General features: G+C 41.6%; 1 protein-coding gene across 1 annotated transcript in view; it reads right to left on the bottom strand.

The window, feature by feature from the left end:
• The window catches only part of st6galnac5a (ST6 (alpha-N-acetyl-neuraminyl-2,3-beta-galactosyl-1,3)-N-acetylgalactosaminide alpha-2,6-sialyltransferase 5a), a 52,615-nt gene extending 31,101 nt beyond the window's left edge, over window positions 1–21,514 (bottom strand). The window contains exons 1-2 of the mRNA XM_058645305.1: window positions 21,365–21,514; window positions 19,683–19,895 (exon numbers count right to left, since the gene is read on the bottom strand). Of these exons, the coding sequence (XP_058501288.1) occupies window positions 19,683–19,895; window positions 21,365–21,379 (228 nt within the window). The 5' untranslated portion in view covers window positions 21,380–21,514. The remainder of the gene's footprint in view (window positions 1–19,682; window positions 19,896–21,364) is intronic.
• Window positions 21,515–24,940: the final 3,426 nt, after the last annotated feature.

Here is a 24,940-nt window from a genome sequence, read left to right as displayed (position 1 = left end):
ACACACACGCAGGCAGGTTGAGTGCTGCAGGGCAAAGCCGGTGGACAGACTTATTTGGAGCAGTTTGTCCAGCACACACGTTTGACTGGTCATTAGAGAGAAGCTGATGTGGGAAACAAGCACTGAGATGAGAAAGTGGAGAGGGAGGAGCAGGAAGGAGTAGATGTTGAAACAGTGGCAATTAGGGATTCCAGTGGTCAGCAGTCATACGTCAGACTGACATCTCCTGTTGCTCTGATGCTTTGGTCTTAATTAGGGCAGAGTTTGTGTGTGTGTGTGTGTGTGAGCACCTTGGAAAGAAATCTTTGATGGAGGGCAATTATCTGCCTCAGGAAAATACATCGCATCTAGCCCAAAAATGAAGCTAATAAAAACTCACTGATGGAGATTGCAAGTGTTCTTTTCTAGTGACCTGGAGCTCTCATCTTCAAAGCAGGGATGAGTATAAAGAGGGCTCTTCATTGTGGGTGTACTTGTTTTTGTTACCCCTATGTGACCTTTTCTGGAAATAAACACTGACCTAGTCAGGACCAGTAGTCCCCATGGAAACTAAAACCTGGTCCTAAGATTTGAGTTGTTGTTAAAGGTTAAAGTTAGGGTTAGGAATTAACCCTTCTGTGACCATCCTGTCAGGATTCTTCTCATTACCATCACTACCTAGACTGTTTGTGATATCTAGAAAATTCAAACCCTCATGTGGAGGATAAAGCGGTAGAAGATGGATGGATGGATACTGGAAAGCAGAGAAATAGAGCTTTGCGCCCATATACTTGTCATTACGGTAGCACTCAGGACGTCCACGGAACGACCGTCCAGTCACAGACAAGATTTACCAGCGCGGCACACGTTTGTGACGTCAGCTTCTCTGTACCGTATTCCGGTTGAAAAACTGCCAGATATGGATAAGTGAAAGTTATCTCAGAAAAAAGGGCAGAAGCACTCACTCATTGAACATTTTTTTGACAATTCTGCAGCCATAAAATCAATATAGTTTAACCAGTTAACTGGTTATGATAATGGTTAGGGATAACACTTTACAAATGAGTAGAAGTCAATGAGAGTCCTTAAAAAGATAGCTGTGCACATATCTGTGTGTGTGTGTGTGTGTGTGTGTGAGAGGGAGAGAGATAGATGGAGATTTAATATCCCTGTCTGCAAGTTTGTGATCAAAGTGTGCGGCCATTGGAGAGGGACAGTTTAGAGGACATCAAACCAACACATACACCTACAAAGTGGTAAATTACACTAACCGCTTTAAAAAAACCTCAAACAAGTTCACTTTGTTTTTGTGCATTTACAAAAATTCAACTAAACAGGTGACAAAAACATGGAGAGCAGTCTGAGAGCAGACTAAAAAAATTAAAACAAATGAGTAAAAACAAAGACAGCTTCACTACACCTGTCACCAGCAGCCCATAAAACACTGGCTGACAAATTGATGGCTACGCAGTGCAGTCAGATAGACTGATCAATGTCTGAGGCCGCATGTAAGAGGACGATGTATTATTCGCAGCGAGGTGTCCACAGAGTTTCAACATGTACATTCGTGACATAGTCATAAATCAGCCAAACAAAGAAGGTCCATCTTTAAAGAAGGTCTACTAATGCCAGGCTGCTCTGCAGTAACAAGTAAGAAGTAAGAAGTCGGTTCATTTTCAGTTTTCAAGAAACACGGAGCAGATCATCAACGTATCAAGTCAACGTATACAACGTACGCGTGCGGTTTTTGTGAAGAGAAAATCATTATATTGCAGTGAATCCGCCCAAGTAGGAATCTACTACGATGTCACGCCATGTTGGTGTTTGACAATAGAGGAGACAACAATTGGATGACAGTGAGCACCTGCAGATCACCGTGTGTGACTTCTGCTGTCAATCACACAGTAGCCAAGCCCTAATACGTACATACAGTACATACTGTACATACCCTGCTTTATCTCCTTTTTACTCTCAATGGGACGATACCAGGAAGAGAATTATCTTTTAAAAAAAATCAGTCACTCCATTTATAAAAGACTTTTACAGCTCAAAAACACAGCGGTGACTCTGACTGTGTGGTGAACGTGACAGTGCAGCACTAATATTGCAATAACCTCAACAGCGAAGCAAAATCTAAGTCAAATTAAACATTTTTTTTGGGGAATAATCCGTGTCTTTCCTTAGGCCATGTGTTTTTGTGCAGCTGTTTTTGCACAGCTTTACAATAAGAGGCCACACAAACCCAAACAAATGTATTTGCCTTTAAGAGGCAGCATTCAGGACACAGGTACTTTTCCTCAGAGCTAGTGCAGTGTCGTGTCATAATAGGCAGCCCTGCTGTGAAAAACATGTTGGGTACAATGTGAAAACGACTCCCTTCATTGTTTAGACTAGGAAATAATGCTGTTCCTTCATGCTGGAAATCAAGTCAAGGAAGCTGAAACCCAGTGGGAACAAGGTTTACAGTGGATCAGTACTAATGTAATATCAGTCTGATACAGTCATTGTCCATCGTTTCAACTGTTAAACTGTTAACAACACATTTATTACTCAGCCACAAGCAGCCGCTTCAAACTATTGTAAAGCTTCAACTGTGTCACAGCCCACGATATCGTTAAAACGCTGCTGTCGTTGCTTTTGAGTTCACATTTTACAGTCTTAGCAAAGCTTTTATGTGACATTGAGGCTTTTCCTCCCCACCTTTTAATTATAGAGATTGTTATTGAGCAAGTATTGAAGGCTCTCTGCAGAATTGACTTATTTACTTATGTAGTCATGCATTTATTTGGGCTACATTTGGGTAACAAAATGACTTTAAGCTGGGCTCTAATTCAACCTTGTTCCATTTATTTCAGCAACAGGAAATAAGAAAAAAAACAAAACAGAAAAAGCAAGAGCCTTGACGTTGATAAAGCACTGTATGTTCCCAGTACTTTGTTCACTTTCAAAATTGACCAACCTTGGTTTCATAGTTCCTGCTTCTATTGTGTGACAAGGCCTTCAGGTCTTGCTACAGTGAATTAGCTCACTACGTGCCAGATGCTAACAATGACAGGGCTTGTAACCGCTGCTTTCTCTCTCTCTCTCTCTCTCTCTCTCTCTCTCTCTCTCTCTCTCTCTCCCTCTCTCTCCCTCGTGCTGACATAAAGTTCCTATATAAGCCAAAAGAAGTGAACTAGATCTGTGAATACATAGTATTATTCTAAAGATCAACAATATAATTTCATTTTCAAGTGTTCTGATGTCAAAATTGCAGGTGAACAGATTCAATTCTTCATTCTTACAAATAGTAAGTAAGATTGTGTGTGTGTGTGTGTGTGTGTGTGTGTAAAAAAGTTATTGCATTATCTCTAGGCCACTTTGTCCACAAGAAAACTTGGACACAGTGCTTATGGTCTGCATTTTGTGATACATGTGTTGTCGTTATTGTTTTGCCACCCACACTGAATCCACAGCTCCATTTGTGTCTCACACTCATCTCCCTGTTCTGCCTCCATAATCAAAAATGCCCTTCTATCCCAAACACCACTGCAGCTCATGTGCAGTCTCTGACTCTGCCCCGAGGGCAAGACTCCACGTCATTAAAGCAGAAATCTCCTCGCCACCTGCACGGAGAGGTGAAAAGAACAGTGCATCTCTCTCTCTCTCTCTTCTCGCGCTGATACAAAGTGAACCTGCTCCTCTTCTTCTTCCTCACCTTGTCCGGTTTAGATAACCTGGTGAAAAGAACAAACAGCTTCTCTTGCTGTGAGTTTCTATTAGTATGAGCAGCTGGAAAGACTGAACCCAGGCAGCCCAATGTGGTCAAGCTAGTGGGAGAAGAGACACAAACTCCTTTGCCTTAATTGGCTTCATATCAGCCTGCGTTAGCCCAAAAAGTAACCGGTTTAAACATTGTGTTTAATCAACTTTCACTCATAGGGCAAATTACTCTGCGATGCATGCCAGTTTTTGTCAGCATGCATCTGATTGGCGTAGTGATAAAAAAAAAATGAATTTATAAATTTATAATGAACCTTTCTTTTTATCATCAGTCAGATGTATTGAGAGATCAGGGGTCACTCTGAGTGCATCTTCAGCCCTATTTGGACAGGATTAGTTTTGCATGAGGAGATGAGGCAAAGTAATTATTACGAAAGCTCTTCAGTGATTTTAGTCCCGTCCGAATGAGCCATGTGAGTAATCGTTAGTAAAGATTATGGCAAATTTTACCTGGGGTTAAAAGATCCGGATTAAATTACCCCAGGTAATTCATCTCCTGTGTGCAAGTGGATTTCCCCAGATTATCAAGCATGGTATGCTGATGTGTGTCTGCTCTTGTGATAATCAAGAAGCAGCGTAGTACGCACAGGAAGTCGGACTGAAGTTGTTGGTGCTGGGTTTGGGGACAGAACATGTGCCTTGTCGGGGGGGCGGGGGGGTCACAGAGCTGGTTGTAGTGGCAGATCTGCAACTGGGCCTAGGAAACGGCTCCTGGGTCAGACGGAGCTATTTACCCTCATATCCCAATTGTGGTAGTTTTACTGAGATTTCTTAGCCCGTGCAAATTGGCCATTAGCCTGCGGTCCACTTTGAATCCATCAGAAAAATAACAAACAAGCCGAACCTTCCTCCTGAGGATAATCATGACACCAAATTAATTTTCAGGTTTGTACTTAATGGATTTGTGTGTGTGTGTGTGTGTGTGTGTGTGTGTGTGTGGAAGCAGATATCTGCCTTCAATATCTTCAAAGGACGGGTGAAAAGTTATATTCGTTCACACTTGATTTTTGGAAAGAGTGACAGCCAGAGTGCAGCCTGTTCAATGGTGCAGCCATTATATGTCCCTGTAACCTGAGTGAGCCACCTTTGTGAGGACCACACAGATACATCCCTGTAGAAATCATTGCCTCGGCATGAATACACAAGATGAGGTGCAATTTCAAAAAAATCTCTCCCTCTGCCTTCCTGGTTTTTTTGCCCTCAAATTGCAGCAGGAGGAAAAAGATAGAGGAGGAAAAAGCCAGGAGGAAATGACAGGGGGACTTTAGAAAGAGAGAAGATAGATGAAGGGGGGTGGGTGGGCAGAGGTGGAGGGAGTGAGAATCATAGACGGGTTGGGGGGGTGGAGGGGGTGCAAAATGAAAGGCAATCTGAAATGAAAAAGGAGCGAGGAGAGAAAAAAAAAAAAGGAGTGGCTGTCAGAGAAAGAAGCACTTTGGAGACCAAGGAATGTAGGGCAGGACCTTCACTGAGACACTGGGATTTCAGGGGCTTCCTTTGATGAAGGAAACTTAAAACTGCACACTCTTCTGCTTCACAGCTGCACCATGTTAGGATATCTGATGGGGTCATTATGCATTATCACAAAAACAATCATTTCAAAAGAAATCAGCTGGATTTCTCTCCCACAGCGCGTCTGGTGGAGATCTCACCTCACGTGAGCTCACAGGCGTCTTCATCAGCACACCGTTTATTGATCTGCGAGGCTGATATGTTCCCATAATCCTCTCTGTCCCTCAGCCGTTGTGAGTGATACTGGCGTGGCTAATGCCCAGCACCGTGTGGTAAACAATGGATGGAATCGATGACGAGAAGATGATCCTCTTAAGAGGAGTCTGGCGAGAGTAATGACTCAGAGGAGGTGATGTGAGAAGGTGTGTGCCACTATTTTATTTTCCACATCACGTCCACTGCTGCACCGCAAAAGTCCCTTTTCCTGCACAAGAGAGAGGGAGAGAGGGAGAGAGGGAGCTGAAAGATAAAGGGTGGGGTTTCATCCTGGTGTGGAGCCAAATATGCACGGGTGGAGACAGAGAGAGGAGATTTGAATATGGCACACAAGCAAACTGTTAACTGTCAAACTCCAAATGACACGCTTGTTGTGAACAAGGGCAAACAAGCAATTTTCATACCAATGCAAAAAAAAAAAAAAACTCAAACAAATTCTTATTCCAGACTGGAGACTGCCCGTTAAATCTTGGAGTGTGAGTGTAATAAATCCTGTCGAACTAAACCCCAAAGGAGCAATTACTGTTGTGTTCTCACAATGTAACAACAAGCTCAAGCAAAACAAAAAGGAGGCATCAATAATACATGGCCAATCCTGCAAACGCTGTGTGAAGGAAAGCTGTGCTTCCCTCTGAAAACATCTTCACTAGTAAATATTTTAGTTGGAATGTGTCCATTCTGTGGTGGAACCGTAGCTAATGAGGGACCGTGTGTGTGTGTGTGTGTGTGTATAAAACACCAGCTGGCAGTGACAACACTCATCATGCAGGCGGGAGGAGGAGGAGGAGGAGGAGGAGGAGGAGGAGAAAGTTTTCATGTTGGCAAGCAGGACACACATGAGCGTGTCTTTCAATCGCGCCGCTCTTGTGAGCGTTATTGTGCTTCAATATGTGTGCGAGTGGAAATGAAGTCAACACATTGGCTTAACTTCCACACAGTTGTTGTGTACTTTGGTGTTTTGCAAACACGGAGAAAGATGGGACCGGAAAGCATACGTAGAGTAGACGGCATATTTATGTCAGCTTCTCAACATGAAATGACCTCTGCCAAGGTTATGTTTTCAGCTCATACGTCTGTTTGTGAGCTGCATAACTCAAAAAGTAAAGGACGGATTAATGGCATTTTCTCAGGGCTAGGCTATGACCCAAGGAAGAAATAATTAGATTTGAGTGAATTCTTTTTACTCACTTCCTAAACCCATTTCTTCCAGACTTGCCTTTATGTGATGTTGTCCTTTTAGCTTTTAATCATACTTTTTTCTTTTTTTTTTACCTTACTTCCACATCCTACTTCCGTAATTCTTTTATGAGACGTCTTCTTCTTGCTGTTATTGTTTTAGAGGTAATGTTTGTCTGTTTGTTTGTCTCTCTGTCTCTGAGCAGCACTCAAAGGAAGGGACAGATTCTGATTAGATTTTCTGGGGATGTAGTGTTTAACTGAACGTTCCCTCCTCCTAACATTTGCACAACTGAAAACTGTTTTTCTTGTTTTTCTGGGAACGTTGGCACAACATTTGGGTGTAAACTAGACTAATGAGTTGTTTGTGAGTCCCACTCCAAACCTCGCTAGAGTAAAACTTCAAAGATCTAAAAATATTTAAAGATTTCACAGATTAAAAGTGTGAAATGTGTGTGTCACGTTTTCTTAACCATTAATCAAAAACAAACGAATGAATATCTTCTCCCTAGTAGTTGTAGACAAACTGAAGACCACTATCTTGTTTTTGTGTAAATCAACATATTTAGTTTTAACGATGGCATTTCTTCCCTCTAACAATATATTTTTCTTCTGTATAAATAAAATGATAAAATCCTGTGTTGACACTGATGCATGAACTCTAATGTCATTTATAATATCTACCGCTTAATCCTCCACATGAGGGTCGCGGTACATCCCAGCTGATATAAGGCTGGTTATAGTTACTAGTTACGTCTCCCAAAAAGTAGTTGTACGAGTAACTAGTTAGGGAAAGGAACTATTGCATTACTCTATTAATGTTCAAATATGTCAAAGAATTTGCCCCATTGAGCGTCGGTGTGGGTGTGAGAGTGAATGCTCGTTTGTCTCTAAGTGTCCTTGTGATGGACTGGTGATGTGTCCACCGTGTGACCCCCGACTGTCGCTCTGTGTCAGCTGAGATTGGCACAGCGACCCTCATGTAGAGGATAAAGTGGTTGTATGGATGGTAACAGCGTTGTAACGATTGAAACAGTCATTAGTGAGATTACCCCATTACTGAAATAAACTAACACTGTTAGTTCATTTCACCGCCGTTATTCCCATCACTGCGTTCTCATACCGCAGAACAGACTATATTTACATAGCGGAGGATACTTAAATAGTCAGAGATTTTTTTTTTTCACCACTGACTGAGCAAACTCAGATTACTAATTAACAATGAAAATGATGACAATCAATTCTGCATGACAAAGCTTTCTGCGTTCAACTCCTCAGCATCCAGGTGCAACTTAAGGAGGAAGAGGAGCGCTTGTTTATGTTTTTTAACACCACCATTTAATAGGAAAATGCTAATGGTATGAATCACAATACTAATGTTTATAGTCAAGGTAATGCCTATTCATTTACTTAATGGATACGCACCTGAGAGGCAATAATAATCAGACTGGTGATTAGGAACGTGCACGTGAGAGCAACATCCACAGGCTGAGCTTCACATTGAGAGAGATTATTCCTGCCAGCAGCTCTGTATCCGACTCACATCAGTAAATGGCTGTTAAGGTTTTTTTTTTTTCCCCCACTTTTCTCCAAGGTGATAAGCCTCCCCCACAAACACAGAACTCATTAGTCTAATCCTCAGTGTATTGTGTCTAGCAGGGATTCATAAAGACACAAACAATGCACACGTGCATGCTAACAGCTTTGTGTCCCACACTATTTTATCACTTAATGAGCCCTGACCAGCACCATTCACGTTACCGCAACACCAAGAAAAGGTTAGTGTCACCTAAGTGCAGCAGTAACTCAAGACGAAAATGGCTTTTAAAGTATCATGGAAGTGCAATATCACCGCAATGCAAAGTGTAAATTATAACTCAGCACTTGTATATCTACTCTGACCAACAGTTTCACTCTTTTTCTTTTTTTACCAATCTTCTAACAAGGACATTGGCTTAAAAATGAATTTAATGTTTAAGAGGCCAAAAACTTGTTTTGTGAGGCCACCATTCACTTTTACCTTTGGCTGCACATTTTATCAGTTCATCAATGAATCCCAGCCCTGCCGAAATTGTATAGATGCTCTCAGAGTGTCCTCAAAATCACTTTTCCATTATACAGCTGCAGCACGGCTACATGTGACATCAACAGACTGCCGGCCACTGATTGGTCACAGAGTGTCGTCACTGGAAGAGCCATGAGCGCGACGTCCGACACAAGACTCGTCCCGTGTATTCAGCGACAGCACTGCTGAAAGCTGCCAATCGTGAGCCGAATCCCAACCCGTTCAGCCGTATTTCAGTTCACTGACCGTGTCAGACAGAGTCTGTGCTCCAGTCATGCAGTAATACTGAAGTAATCTTTTAAATGAAGTGATTCTAACACTTAAAGTACACCGAAAACAACTGCTTTGTCACTGTTCGTCACTAGTTTGTCTGTGTCGCGTATAAAACGACATCACAGCAGTTTTGTGCGGCCGTGCTCAAAGCAAACTTTTTTCTTGGACCAAAATAAATAAATAGCAATCAAATCATATTTTTGGTATGAATGTGCTGGTCAATTTAATAGTGTAAACTCCACTGACCTTGGTTTGAACGTAAGTGTTTATATTTGAAAATGACACACTACAGCTTTTATTTTATTTTAGTTCCATAGTCCCCAAAATAACTAATATAAGTAGTTTTCTGCTTCTGAAACAGAATCATCTCTGTGATTACAAGAGGACAGTGTTTATAATCTTATAAAGTGTATAATCTTCTGCCTCACTGAGATGAGCCTCTACATCTGTTAATTTTATCATCTCCAGCCATCTGTCTTTACAACATTCTTCTGTGTAAAACTGTCAATTACGAGTGGTGACACGTTCAAGGTACTCACTGTGATGCTCAAGGAGTTCTGCTTATTTGGAGGCGTCTTTGAGGCTCTATTAAAGCCAGAGAAAGCCATTTGAATCCAATAAGCTTTGTCCAATTCAGTAAATATCTCCTCACAATCTGCTCACTCTCTGTTGCGCGTGTGCTGGAAAACAATCAGATGTTCATACCATGCGTGGTATGAAACTTACGGCCCTTTTCCACTATGGTCCCGGCTCGGCACGACACAGCAAGGTTTAGGTTGCATCTCCACTACAAAAGAAGTACCTACTCAACGTGGGCCAAATTGTCACTGCACGACTGCGTGAAAATGCGTTTTTATGATTGTAGTATTGGCTGCAGAACTGTACAAACTTTGTCACTGAGTGAGTGTTGAGTTGCAGTGAGGTTTTTTTCTGTTTCCCTAGTAAATTAAGATTTGTCCTGGTTGCCCTGATGGCCAGTCCAACTAAAACAGAGTCACCTTCAAAGATGCAAAGATTACAGATAAGTAACATTACTTTGACTTAGCCAATACTTTAATATAGTTGTATCTTAATTGCTTTATATGGGTTGATACATTAGATAAAATGTATCTAATGTATCAACCCATATAAAGCAACGGTACCAGTGTCACCTGTTTGTAAAGTTCATTAGTAAGGACTATGCCACATATGAGTGGAAACAGACAGACAGACAGACAGACAGACAGATTAAACAAGTCTGCTGTTTGCTTCTGAAACAAATCGTTATTAGAAGGATAAACAAGTCCAAAAGTTCAACATTGAAACAATTTCTATTTGCTTTTGTGTTACCAGTGAAGAACGTATTTAATTTGTTTCACTACAAAAGTAGATAAGCATTTCAAAAACAAACTGTCTGCTGGCTCATAATGAGCACGCATTCTACTTGTTTTATTTTATTTTAATTAATTATCTAAAAAAACACTTTGACTCTACAAGGAAGTTCTCGGGCTATAATCTAGTGCAGCTTTTATTTTTGCAACAAAGATTAATTTTGCTGTGTAGTGGCACAACAATGGAACCAAACACTTCACTGACAAACTCATTTAAGACATGCAAAACATTGTGCAGCCTGTAAATATGACTCATAATGAATTGTCTTTTAAGCTGCTTTGTGCATCTTCTCACTGTAACTCTCACAGTCTTTTTATTGCGCATGAAGACAGAGCAGGGAGAGGCAGTGATGCTCTTCTTCAAAATAGCTGGACGCATGGTCAAGAGGTCAGAATAGAGAGCAGCTCAGTCTGAGCATCTCTCTGATTTGACCTGAAACTGACAATCTGACACTCTGACTCACTTCATGCCATGATGAATCCAGACTTTATAACTCTCTGTGACTCGGTTTTTCTTTTCAACTGTTTAACTCTGTCACTTCTCTGATGAACAACGAGTGCTCGGTCCTCCTGGTCTAAAAAATGTTAACCAGCATCATGACTTCGTCCTCTCTTTGACAACCAGGATTTTCATTACACTTTTATCCAAAGCGACTTACGAAAGAGGAATAAGCTACAGAAGAACTCCACTAGATAGGAACAGTGGACTGATGGAGGAGGAGAGTGCAGAAGTGAGTGCAGGGGAGGGAGGAGGGGGGAGGGTAAGTGCTAGGACAGAAGATGCTCTTGGAAGAGCGTGGTCTTCAAGAGCTTCTTGAAGATAGACAGGGACGCCCCTGTCTCGGTACGTCATTCCACCAGCGTGGAACGACACACAAAGAGAGTCTGGACTGTCTTTTGAACGGTGTAGTCGAGGGGTAACATAAGCCTTCAGGAGAGACTTTGTAGGCTAGCATGAGTGATTTGAATTTGATGCTCCACACCCGCAGCTCATCTTTACATCCGTTGGTATAAAAGCTTTTTCATCACAAAGCCACCAACGTCCAGAAAAAGATTTTGTACTGTATTGTACTGTATATGAGAATGAAATGATTTGTTCTCGCGTCTGTGCTCCAGGGGCAGGCAGTCTGCAGTAGGGCTGATATGCAATTGCGATTTTTCTGATAAATATTGTGATATAATTATTCTGTTTGGTATTTGTGTTTGATTTGGAAATGATTAATTGTCCAGCCCTAGTCTGTGGTTTTAACATCTTTTTTTTTGCAATAAAAACAACATCTAGAATAGGCATTACCATGAGTATTTCTTTAGGTATTATGAATACCCTTTCTGGATATTTTCTATTTTTGGACCATTCTCTGTAAACCTTGGAGATGGTTGTGTGTGAAAATCCCAGCAGGTTTTCAGTTTTTGAAATGCTCAGAGCAGCCAGTAACTTAGATCACTTTTCTTCCTCATTCTGGTACTCAGCGTGAACATCAGCAGGTCGTCTTGACCATGTCCACATGCCTGAATGCATTGGCTGATTAGATACTTGTTGTGAGATCAGTCAGATCTGTCCTTCACGCTCCAGAAACTGCTGTCCAACTGTCTTTGGTGTGGAGTCCTTGTGCGGGAGAGCTCGTGGAAATACTCGCTCACTATCTCCTGTTTAGAAGCATCTGCATTTGTCTTACCACTTACATATAAAGAACTTGACCAGTTTCAGCATGGTGAACGATGCGTCATCTGAAATTATTCTCAGACGAGCCTCGCTGCTGATACAACGCGAATTAATGTCTAGTCTCCAGCAGAGAGGAAGGAGAGAGCGGAAGAAACCCTGCGTGAGCTCAGGAAAAAATGCTTACTCCTCTGGAAGTGTAATCAGTAAGTTTGTCAGAGTGAGCGGGAGGCTTCGCAGGAACCTTCGAAGAATTTCCATGTCAATTTCCCATGTTCAATGGGTGAGGGTGATGGGATATACATCAAAGTGAATGTTTCAGCTGACAACGTGATGCAGCCAATGATTTTAAGTCACATCAGCAAAACACCAGAAGGCTACAGAAGCCTGATTCTTTCTTTGTGACTCGCCTGTGGTCGGGTTCCTTCTACAACTTTTGCTTTGTCACTTCTTGTTTTACACAAACAGAACTTTGCCAACTTTAATACAACTCTGCTCTTTTGCTCCGTTTTTGGCCAAGAAGCGCATTGTTTTCAAAGCTGGAGCCTACATAATTAATAACCTTGGCATCCAATATGTTTCTAATCTATGTGTGTGTGGGTGGTGGGGTGCTCACAGCATACAGAAAGAGATTACGCCAAAATACAAATAACAGTATGATCATTCTTCTCTCCCAGCATGGAGGACATGCTCATTAATCACAGCTAAAGAGCTGAGTAATGTAGCTGGCCTTGTGAGTCTGAGGAGCCAGAGGACGTAAAAGCAAAGGAATTGGCTTTTTATTGCAATGCTTCCTGCTCGTCGTCTCTTTGTATTCCCTCTCAGTGATGTGGAAGGCAGCAGCAGCAGCAGCAGCAGCAGCAGCAGCAGCAGCAGCAGCAGCAGCAGCAGCAGCAGCAGCAGCAGCAGCCCATCATCTATCTCCTGACGTTGTGGCAAAAGGTATCATCCATTTCTCATATTTTAACCTTTCCAGATCCTTTATGGTCTCTTTGCGGCCAAATGAGGAGGGTCCCCCGCCGCCTACAGCTTACCAAGCACCAAAGGTTAAAAGACATTGAAGCATGAAACCACTATTCAGCTCATGACACGTGCTTCGAGACATTTCCCTCCACTTCTTTTATGTTGAAAATGTATGACTCCTCCAGTGATTCCCTAACCACAGAATGCTAAGAGGCACCAAGTGTGAGATTACTCCATTGAGGGAATGCTTATCGAGAAGCTGCCTCCCTCCCCTGCCTCCTTCATCCATAATTGCTTTCCAGGCCTACGTTGGACAGAGCCTGAAGCTGTTTTATGTTTTTTTTTGGGAGCAAAATGCACATGAGATAAGTTGACTATGCCCCAATTGGGCCACTGTGGCATGACGAAACCAATATTCTTTTCTCTTCAGTCAAAACGAGCATTTTCAGCATTCTAACAAGGTCTCTCTATGAAAGCAGGAGTTATCCGTCTGTAATGTTTTGTCCAGCTCTCAAAAACTTAGAACTTCTAATGATACAAACACAAAGACAGGCCTCACCCCCCCCCCCCACACACACACACATAAACATGCACAGATGTGTACACACAGACACACAGCCCTGCAGACTTCACAAACACTGTTAACGCACATAAAATGACTACAGAGTCCTTGGCTATAACGGCTTAATTGGGGAGTTTTCTGTCTTGCTATCCAGCTGGCTGACTGCGTGGCAAAATCTTAATGAAGAGTGAAAAATGGCTGTGTTACTCGGAGAAAACCAAAGAAGATGCGCTGTCTGAGATGAAATATTAAATATCGCACTCTTCTCCAGCTGTCACCAAAGCTGTGAGAATGATGCCTTGTCATGTCTCCACGGCACAGATGGCTTTCCTTCTCCTTGACTTATGCCTTCAGGCAAAGTCCTACCTGTAGTCAGACATAGTATGTCGAACACCAACCCTGTCTGCAGTTTTTACAGAAAAGCCTTGCTTTTGTAATTTCTTCAGGTTTTTTTTTCACATCTGTTGGTTTTTGGCATGCTGAGTTATAAAAACTTCAGTGATCCTCTTACTTTTCATCTCATGCCACCATTAGGTCAAAACTTCCACCCATGCATCAATTTTCTGCCGCTTTATCCTCCACATGAGGGTCGCGGGGGGAGCTGGAGTCAGTCCCAGCAGACGTAGGGTAGGAAGCAAGGCTCACCCTGGACCAGCTGCCAGTCTATCTCAGAGCCAGCACCCATTTAACACTCACATTCACACCTACAATCAATTTAGACCCCATTTAGACCTAGTATTAATGTGTTCCACTTACTAAGTACAGCTGTGAACATGATAATTCCAAACAGAGAAGCCCCTGAACTGGGATTCAAACCAATCTTGATGTGAAGTGCGACCTAAACACTGTGCTGCCCTTACTCTAAATACTACACGTCTTGCCAGGGTAAACTTAGACACAATTAACATGGCATACCCCTCAGTCTCTATTTTCTTTTGTTCCTTTTTTGTTTGTTTTTGTGCAGCATAACTTGATTTGGTGACATTTTCTGGGGATGAAGGTTATGGCACAAGAATAAATGTTTATTTGACGGTGATCTGGACACGGATCTGGATTCAGGATATTTAGAAAACATTCAATAACCTTGTGAGACAGGAGGTGAATTGACTTTCAGTGTGTTTACATGCACAGTTTAATCGAGCTAGTCCGACTAAGACAATCGTATAAATGCTGAGGAGAAAATCGATTTATTGGCCGTGTACGTCTGACTCCATCTCCATAGGTGGCGCTGTATCTCTCTATAGGCTAGTGCACATTGAATCAGTTTCCTGTTGACCTTTACATCACAGAAAAGCGGCGAATGGCGAGATGGACGGTGAGATGGTTCTGTATGTTTCATACCTGCTGTACATGTTAATCGTCTGTAGCTTTCGCTGTAGCCGACGCCATTATGTTGTTTGTTCTTTTCCAGCATCAGTCCTGCAGTTTATACGTCGTCTCCTTCTACCTCAGAGTCAAAGACCAGAGAGGAAATTTTGGTGCATGTGCAGAACACCAAGTCTGAGTCCAGTCCAAATAAGCGTATACATGCAGGAGTAATCAGACTATGAATCCCATTATCCAGGTATGTTAGTCTGACTAAGACTAGCTTTACATTAAAAAAAACAATTAATACATTAAGAAAACCAAATTATTGTCGTAGTCCGACTGAAATCGGACTATTAACACGCATGTAAACGTACAGACTGCGGTAAACGTAGTGAATGTTTGCTTTCTCTGTGCTAACCTGGTGGAATGACACTTTACGTATCACACGTTGGTGGATTTTGTCTGTTGAGAAGCCAAAGGTCTGACTTTTAATCATATGAAATACATCCTGTGTCTTGTTTAACAGGAAGAAAGGCTGGCTGATGCCTTTCCAGCTTGACATGAGGGCACCTCTCGTGTTTGATAAGACTCCCTCGCTCTCGTCTGAAGTCTCCTCCATTACGTCGTCTTCACCTGACTTGCAGGATATCAGTTAGGAATCTGTATGATTCTAGTGTCAGAGAGGCAATCACGGCCTCATCCTTGCGTCTCCACAGAGAGACAGGGGAGTGTGGATTCCTCACCCCCTCTTCCTCTTCCTCCTCCTCGTCCTCCTCCACACAGAGAAAATACAAAGCAAGTCCTATGGGAGTTCACTCTCTATCTTTCACTTGTGTCTGTCTCTGCCTTGTCTCATTGTCCCCGGCTGAACCTTTCTTAGGTCATACATTCTTTTATCATTCTCTCCATCCTCACCCTTTCCTAGTTTTCTCTCTTTGCCTTTACTTCACAAGCGTCTCTTTCCCTTTTCATCCCGGTCCTATTTCTTTTTTTTCTATGCTTCCCTTATCTTGTCCTTTTCCCCCACAGTTTTCACAGCCCAAGCCCAATGCAACCAGTGGGGCTGCACAGAAATAAATGAGCTTTTATTCAAACCTAAATCAAAATGGCTACTTTGAAACCCCTTGGGTTCATTTAATAGATTTCACATGCATAAATTTAGTTGCTAAAACTTTGGTTTACAGCCCCACAAGAGTAGTTCAACCAGATTTTATGGAAAATGTTTAATGTCTTGACCAAGAGAGTGCAGAAAACCTATAGGCATCAAAATGTTTCTTGGGTGGTGGTGAGTTCAATACTCTGTGGAAGATAAAGTGAAATGGTCAAAGGCTTCCGAGCACTGCACCCGGCGTGCCAGCCAGCTGATATCTTTGAAAGATCAATATGGCAGAGAGGTCAGCAAGGAACGATGAGGAAGACAAATGTCCATGTCATACGATTCTTTTACAAACGCTGATCTTTCAGCACCACGGGAGAACAAATGCAATGCAAAGGCAACGACTTTCGCATGCCTGGAAATGTGCAGATAGAGCTCAGCCGGGTTGTCAAACTGCAGGGAGGAGAAAACGCAACTGAAAGCAAACTATGTAAACGCTGTCCCGACACATGCTGTAGTAGCAAGTAGAATTCATAGCACAAAGTATTGATTGCAGCTTGCAGTGACAGAATGTGAAGGGTAGCATAATAGCAGGTTTGAAGAAGCATAAATGATGTTCAGGGAAAGCCGTGGCCAATTGATGTCCCTTGTCACCAAAATGTCAATAAGTTTATTGCCAAGAGAAAAAATAAATTGGCAGTTTAGTTATGATGCTCGACTGCTCCCGTCACTGGGAGAAAATCAATTCTCATCCATAGCTGGGTTTACTGACGCATTACAGACAAATCCTCATAAAATCAAAACGTACACGGTCACTGGATATTGACATTTCAGGCAGTGAGGGGGAAAAAAAAAAAGATGCTGCTGCATGTCCCATCAGCTGTATTAAAATATGACAGACTCGTTTTATATTCATTTGTGCTCCACTCGGCTTGAACTGCATGACTAAATAATTGGAATCCAAAGACCAAAATCTAAACATCTGGGATACTGACCGCAACTCTGTGCAAGACTGAACTGGATTTTAGTGTGCTATATATTCACCTTTAATTATTATCCTGTTAGTTATAACCACACTCTACACACAGCTCTGACGAGAAGAAATCTCCCATTTTAACCGGTTATCTGAGCCAAATTATCTGGAAGTCTTTGTTAGAATTGTTAACAGCACCTCAAGGCCCAGATTTGATCCAAAGTTAAGTGGATACAATGGAGATACTGTAGATATATATATAGACGCTCATGTACTGCTTGAGGATGCATGTTCGCACATGGTTGTCAGTACGTACCGTCCCCACGGTCATTCATTTTTGGGAGCATGCAGCACGTCGATGTCATCATGCAGCCTTGTTGATGCTTTAAATGGGAAATTTAGACTTTAGATTTGATTAGAGTGATTTGAAATGGCAATGTATCAGAGAGTGACAGTGGAAAGAGAATCAGTTATGAGTTTCCTTTTTTTTGGTCACTTGGTTCTTAAGTTTTCCATTTTGGGTCAGTTTGCCCTTATTTCAGACGACAGCTAAGCACCAAGTTACTTAGAATAAAAACATGTGACTGTAATGGCAGCTTATAAACGAGTGATTTTATCTTTTATCAATCTTTCGGCAGATTGATGACACAAGCTTTCCCTGTAACACAGTGATTTAATAGGACACTAAAGACGGAATGATTCCAAATTGAAACGTTTGGAGTGAAGAATCCCACCAGCTGAACTTTTCACGGTCGTCAGCAGCAGCGTGCATGATAAGTTTATATACTTGTTTTCTGCACCTGTGAGGACTTTTCTAAAAGAATAATTGTTCCACCTTCTGTTGCCAACGTGCTTTGCTCTGTCACAAGATTAAGTGACTCTCCAGAGCCCCTGGTGTTTAATTTAGCTAAAGTTCATTTATAAACCAGGCTGCTTTTTTATGACATTCAAGAACATAGTGTCTTCCACATGAAAGGCGTTAAAGAGGAATAGTTGTCTCATCCTCACAGATTATTCATATTATTCAAATGACTCATATTTAAATCATTTTACGGCATGATGTGGTGATTCAATGCATGTTTTTTCTTCCACCCACAGATATTTGTGTGTTTGTGTGAGTGTTGTTCTGCTGTGGAAAGCTGGACACAAACACATGGTTGTGGGGGTCAGAGAGACCCGAGACTCAAGGCTCTGTTTGAAGTGACTCCTCCATCTTCTCTGTTCAAAATTGAATCAAAGGAAGTTCAGAACACGACCGAGTCCAGCAGCATCATTCAGCACAACAGAGTCAAAATCCAACAAAACAACTACAGAGACTTTCAAAGCTCCCAAAGCAACACAGTGATTACAGTGACATGTAAAACAACAGTGAGACATCATTTGTAGTTATTTTCTACCCCATAGACTGAATGTAAGAAAAAGAGGATGTAGTCTTTCGCTTGTAAAACCACACTTATTGGATAATACCAGCTGTCAATCACACTCATGTCCCCTTTTTCATTTATTTTCCTCTAAATTGGAACTTCATTTACAAAATCGATGCCATGATATTGACAAAGACGGGTTAATGTTTTAAAGACAATAACAATCGAGTGAGAACTAGGCTACTTTTCCCCCACATATGGACCCTTTTACACAGCTGTATCGCCCCCTGGTGGCCGCTCAATAAAGTGCTACTTCTTGGTTAGACTTGTGTCTGTGCACGAGCCTTCCAAACTTTCCCTTTCTCTACACTCTAAACATCTTAAATCCAATTACTGCAGAACTGTTGCATCCATTATGTGGGTCAGTGGTGCAGACCGCTTCACAAACCATTATCAACCAAATTGCCCCACAGAGGAGCATAATGCTGCTGTACGTTCCCCTTAAAAAAAACCAAAAACAGACTAAAAAGAACCCTTTACAGGGTGATTAGGTCTACTTTACTTGCAGTACCTTCACTCCCCAGTACTCACATTGATTGTTTTCTCCTGCCTTGGTAAATAGATGGAAGTCAATACTACCCAGCAGTGACGTCAGGGTTCACTGAGCTGCAGGTCTCTGGGGTTTATCAATTAGAGTGTAAGAACGCAACCAAGGATTTCTTTTCTACGTCTAAGCTGTTATTAGTAAAGACAGGTGGCTACTGAGTGTCATGCAACACCGTGTTAAAGAAAATTGTGATAAATGACAGAGGGAGGCTCTCTCTCTCTCTCTCTCTCTCTCTCTCTCTCAAAAGAGGTTTGCATGTAGAAGACTACTGATCATTAGACAGACGGAAAGGTGTGTGATCTTGAATTTGAGCATTTGTTTCAGGTTAGAGAAAGAGAAGATGTGGTGCACATAAAATGGTAGAGAAAGTGGTGCAAGTAGAATGGTTTCATGTGGGGAATACGAATGCTTTGTGCAAATGCAAAAACGGTATCTGGTAGACAAAGCAAATAAGACAGTTTTAGGTGAATAAGGGGAATATTCGGGGCAAATAAAATGGCATCAGGTGGGAAAAGTGCAAATGAAAAAGGTTCAGATGCACTAACCACACCAAAAAAAAAGTGGTGGCAAATATTTGATAGAAATGAAACAGTTTCTTGTAAAGGTTTAAAAGCCAGGGGAGACAAATGTTCAAATAGAACAGAAAGTGGTGCAAATAAATCTGGTTGCAAATTAAAGAAAGTTCAACTGGCTTCACCTGCACAGTCTTTGCAGTCAATGCATCATTAGCTACGTCACTAATTCCCCAGTTCCCATTCCTTCATTATGGAAGATGCACAGGACCACATCTGTTTACCTTGTGGTCGATGATGCCACTGTATCCCTGGAGAACCGGGGGATGAGGCTTGGCCACCCTGACGGAGGCTTCAGTGGGCCGCCGCCGCAGCTGTTCATGCTGTTGGACGTGCGTGTCGTTAGCGTCCCTGGAAGCGATGTTGAAGCTTCCATTGTATACGAGGAACAAGCTGGCGCACAGGAGAAGCACGAGAAGCACGGTTACCCCATGGCGCTGACACAAAGACACAAGCAGATGCTGACAAATTAGTCCAGTTGGGGGAAAAAAGGGAGTTGAGGCTGCACCTGTAGGCATAATGGCTGGTGAGATGTAGCCTGCTATCACAGGCAGACATCATCATTAACAACTTCACATTCAAACCATTGTCAAATGAGTTCACACAACATTGATTAAGCCTGTCAGCTCAACACGACGCTCTGTGTTTCTCAGTATTGTGGTTTTAAGATCTCATGTCAAGACAAACGGAGGGAACAGCAAACATTTTGCAAGTAAAGTGAGACACAACCTGCACACAGGTTTGAGTATGACACGTGAAAATACAAAGATGTGACCATGGAGAAGCTCAGTGAAGCTCAGTGGGTTGTTCTGCAGATTAGCACCTTTTCCACCACAGGAACTTTTCTCATTTACCCGGGATTTTGAAAAACCTTGGCGCGTTTCCACCGAAATTCCAAAATACCAACTCGCGACTAGGGACTTTTCAGATTACCAGGAAGTTATAGATTGGTGGAACACAACTAACCTTTAAACAAGACCTTTAAAAGAAGACGAGGAAAGAAGAACTTGAAAACTATGGAGCAAAAGAAAAGGATGGAGTGGATGGACGTCCAGAGGTCCAGGATCTTCAGGACACAAAACGGCCGAGTGTCATTTTCCGGGACTTTGAGGTGCAGTGGAAATGCAAACCACACAGACTACCGGGAATTTTGAAATAAGTTCCTGTTAATAAGTGGAAAAGGAGGAAAAAGGGCTACTGACAAAATGATTCCTTCTTGCCCCCACTCCTGTGCCCCTGTGCTGCAGCTGTATGCACACAAAAGCTCCCTCAGTCACATCATTTCTGTTCACACAGACCACACCGAGGCAGAATAAATGACATCAACAACAACACACATCCCCAGGAGTTACACACTGCAGCTTTAAAAGGAAAACAACACACAAACAACTCTTACTGATTTATTACAGGGATACAGACATTGACAGGCGGGTAACGGTCACCTTTAACCTGCATGCAATCAAAAAAACTGATTTACAATGAGTGTCACAGGTCAATATTCAAACCAGGTTCCTGACTTTGAACTACAGAATTTTTCTTTTTAAAAAAAGAAGACACTTTTCATTTGTTTGGCAACTGTGCCATGTTTTTTTGTTTTTAATGTTTGGGATGTTTCATCCAAACTGGGTTCAAGTCATATTAAAGCAACAAAACATCATCATCATCCTCCTCATCATCATCACAAATACCAGTCCTTCGCATTAACGCGCAGGAAAACAAACAGGCAGCGCGCTGTGGTCCACGCCAAGCCAGAGGTTTTCGTGGCGCACAGAGCGCACGGAGCGCACGGAGCGCACAGCTGGACGCCACATTGTTCCACATCCTAATCTTTTCATCCCACCACAGAGCTCCTCTGAACACAAACGAGCACTTAAAGACAGTGACAGTTGCCTGAGGTGATCTTTACCATGGGTGTCTTCATTTTGCGGAGTGCTGTCTTTATCGTCTCATGGTGTCCAGTGTCTGTCCTCTGACCGCTGTCCTCGTCCCACGGTCCACTCTCCGCTCCTCAGTGAAAGCAGCCTGACTGCCGCTGCCCGTGTGTCTCCAGCCTGGAGCCCAGTCGCAATTCATAGTGGAGAGCGAGGCGCCAGATGTTCACTCGTGTCTGTCTTCCGGGTCTTAAAGCCCCGCGTGTTTGAGGTGCTGGAGAGCTGAGTTGAGGCTGGGTTAATTAAAGAGACTACCTGCTGCTGGAGGGTGATAAGGCCGTTTTGTTTAATGGTTTATTTCCCGCTGAGTAATATTTGATGGGAATCTCTGCTTGGATTACTCTGGAGTACAGTGTGTCATCTCTGGATGTCTTCTGCATTAAATATGAGGGGGATTAGAAATGCATGGGATGTGATACATGGTACAGACTCGTCTTTTATGGCTCGCTTACATTAACAGCGAGTCTTTATTAACCACTGCTGCTGCTGGAAGATAGCAACGTTCATTTACTCAAGGTACATATTTATCTCAAGTCAAGTCATATTTCTATTACATGGGCTTTTGTACCTTTTTCATTCACTGCAGATCAGAGATGGAAGTCACACACGAGACATGAGACGCAAGTCTTAAATTAAATCAAGTCAAGTCGTATGAATATAGAAGATGAAGATGATTTCCCCCATATTCCACATTTAAATATGTTTAAAAAAGGATGAACTAGAGTTTTATCTGTAACAGAAACACTGTATTACTCATACAATGTTTCTGCTTCATGGTCCCATACAACTGAATTGTTTATAAAAAATACAGAGCCTAAAATATAAAGAATACAGACATTAGGCCTACATTAAACTGTGGAAATTAATTTCATATATTAGTAATATTAGGGAAAAAATGGCATGTTTTACAAACTAATCATTACCAGTTTTTGACTCACCAAGATTACTGACTCCTGTGTCAGTGTTGGTGTCGCTTGGTTGCCAGGTTTGTACGCAGGCCTGCAAAAGCACACACCCAGTGTTTTCAGTTGTTCAAAAACAACATTTTAATGTTAACCCCTCAATTTTTGAGGAAAAAAAAAAGTATTTTACCAACATCAGTCAAAGAAGTCTCAAGTCCCCAAATTTGTGAACTAAGTCAGACTCGAGTCAAGTCACGTGGCTAATGTTATCTAATGAAGTGAAAGTAGTTGAAGGCATCATAATGCAATGATTTAACACCAGATTAACCACTTTTAATCCACATCCTCTCTATTGTGGCCAGTTTGTCTCGTTCCTAATAGGTTGCACATTTAGATATGTTGTTTTTAATATTGTCCTAAGCACTTTATACGTGAAGAGCACTTGCTTTCTTGCAGTACTGACACTCAACCCAAAACACCATAGCTATAGTGTGCTAATATATTTTTAATTACAACATTTCTATATCATTTACATTAACTGAAAGTGATAGAGAAGGTTTTAAAGCCTTCAATGTTTCCTTGATAGCTCAAGCCTCATTAGCGCCAGCTTAAAACTTAGCAAAAAGACGCTGCAGCTCTCTTGATTTATTAGTAAAACATGTTTTTTCATGTCGCCTCCTGTGTTTGTGCGTTCCATAAAACGGTGACATTTCTCTTATTAAGTTTTGACTTTACAGCTGAAGATGCAGGAACGATAGATTTCGTAATAATGAGTTGATGGAGTAAAGCAACAAACATTTACCCCACAACAGTTTCCACATTTGCGGCTCTTAAATCTCTGTGTGGAGCCGTGAAAGTGATGTTTTATGTTTCAAGCTGTAGCAACTGCAGTTTACCATTAATATTAATACACTTTATATACACAGCACATTTCAAAGAGGTGTCAGCACAGAGAGAAAACTACCAAAACGAAAAAAAAAAACCAGCAGAATTGAGGCCATAAACTCAACATGACTGTTTGTGTTGACAGTGAGACAAACAGGCGAGTGCAACATAAAATTAAATGGACCTATACCACTTTTTTCTTCTTCTCTATTTTAACAATAATTAAATGAGACGTCCTAAAGTCCTAAAATGACCCTGATTTGTTGTCAGAGATTACAAGAGATGTTAAATCGAAAAATACTGGCTTCAATTCCAGCAATGGTACAGTATATTCACAATTTAAAGTTTAATGTAAAGTTCCTGTCTATGTTTATGTTGTGGAAAATGGGTATTTGTCTGTTGTTCCATGTGGGATTAGCTCCATAATAATAAATAATGCCAAATACAACAATAAAATAAATGCATATGTATATATACATATATATGTATATATATATACATTTTTAACAGGTCACAGATCTTGGCTATGCATTTGCCCTCAGATTGAAGTGTAATTAATGACATATCTACAAGCCGTGGCTGGAAAACATACACTCAAGCAGTAAGAACACAGGTTGTAGATGTTGTTTCCTGTGGATTTAGTTTAAACTCTGCTCTGTGGAGAGAGAATCGTGACTCAGACAGAAGTATGGAATATTGCTACTGCATTTTTTAAACTGATGTAAAAGCGAGTTTCACATTAATCTGGACAGAAATCGGTGGAAAAAGATGTGAAAGAAACATTTCTTGGTTTGTTTTTCTAGCGTGTACACAAGAAATAAAAAAGGAAAAACAACCAAACACTGTAGATAAAGAAAGAAAGAGGACCTTGAAATTTCAGTGACATGAAATTCAAGGGGAAAAAAAACCCACTGATAACAGAGTAGAATTAACTTTAAATTGCCTCAGTTAAAGGATAAAGCTTTGATTAAGTTTTTCACATCATCCACTGTGAAAAGACCAGAAAAGCAATAATTTGTCAGTCGCTCTGTCATTACTTTCAAACTTTATCTGCGCTGCAGCCTCGGGCTCATTTGATGCTGCTGAAGACATGAATTATATTTTGCAGATAGTAATTTCCTTTAGTCATTTGCTGGACACTGCACTTAAACAGGGGTAAATAGTGGCAGCGTCTGGGGCTGTTTTACCAACAAGATCCCTTCAAATGACGCTGAAATTGGACAGTTCTGCACCAATTGGCAACACATTTAAAGCCGGCGCAACAATTAGTGTTCACTGTTTCAGGTTGTTGAATGGGAGCACAGCACATTAGACTTTTAATGCTGGAGACTGGGATTTTCATCCCATCACAGAACTGCAATTAAAAATCTCTTTTTAGATGTTTCCCCATCAGCTTTTGTTTAAGGATTAATTTGTTTCTAAGGGCAATGGCCCGAGATTGCGGGGCTTCTGATGTAGACAGCAGATGTCTGGTCTCGATAAGTACAGTATTACTAAGTTTCAGGTCTTTAATTGAACATTATGTAAATTATGTTCCCATTTAAGCACTCCTGCCTTTGCAGCAAGAAGACCCAGGTTCACAACTTGGTTGGAACAAGGGCCTTTCTGCTTCCACAGTCTAAAAACATGCAGATTTAGGAATTAGGTAAATTGGACACTCTGAATTGACCGTAAGTGTGAGAATGGGTGGTTGTTTGTTTCAATGTGGCCCTGTGATGGTCTGCAACCATGTCAGCTGGGATTTATGTGGAGGATAAAGTGGAA

This window comes from Solea solea, chromosome 1, assembly GCF_958295425.1.
Source record: "Solea solea chromosome 1, fSolSol10.1, whole genome shotgun sequence".
Taxonomy (NCBI): domain Eukaryota; kingdom Metazoa; phylum Chordata; class Actinopteri; order Pleuronectiformes; family Soleidae; genus Solea; species Solea solea.
This window is presented reverse-complemented; position numbering and strand designations above follow the sequence as displayed.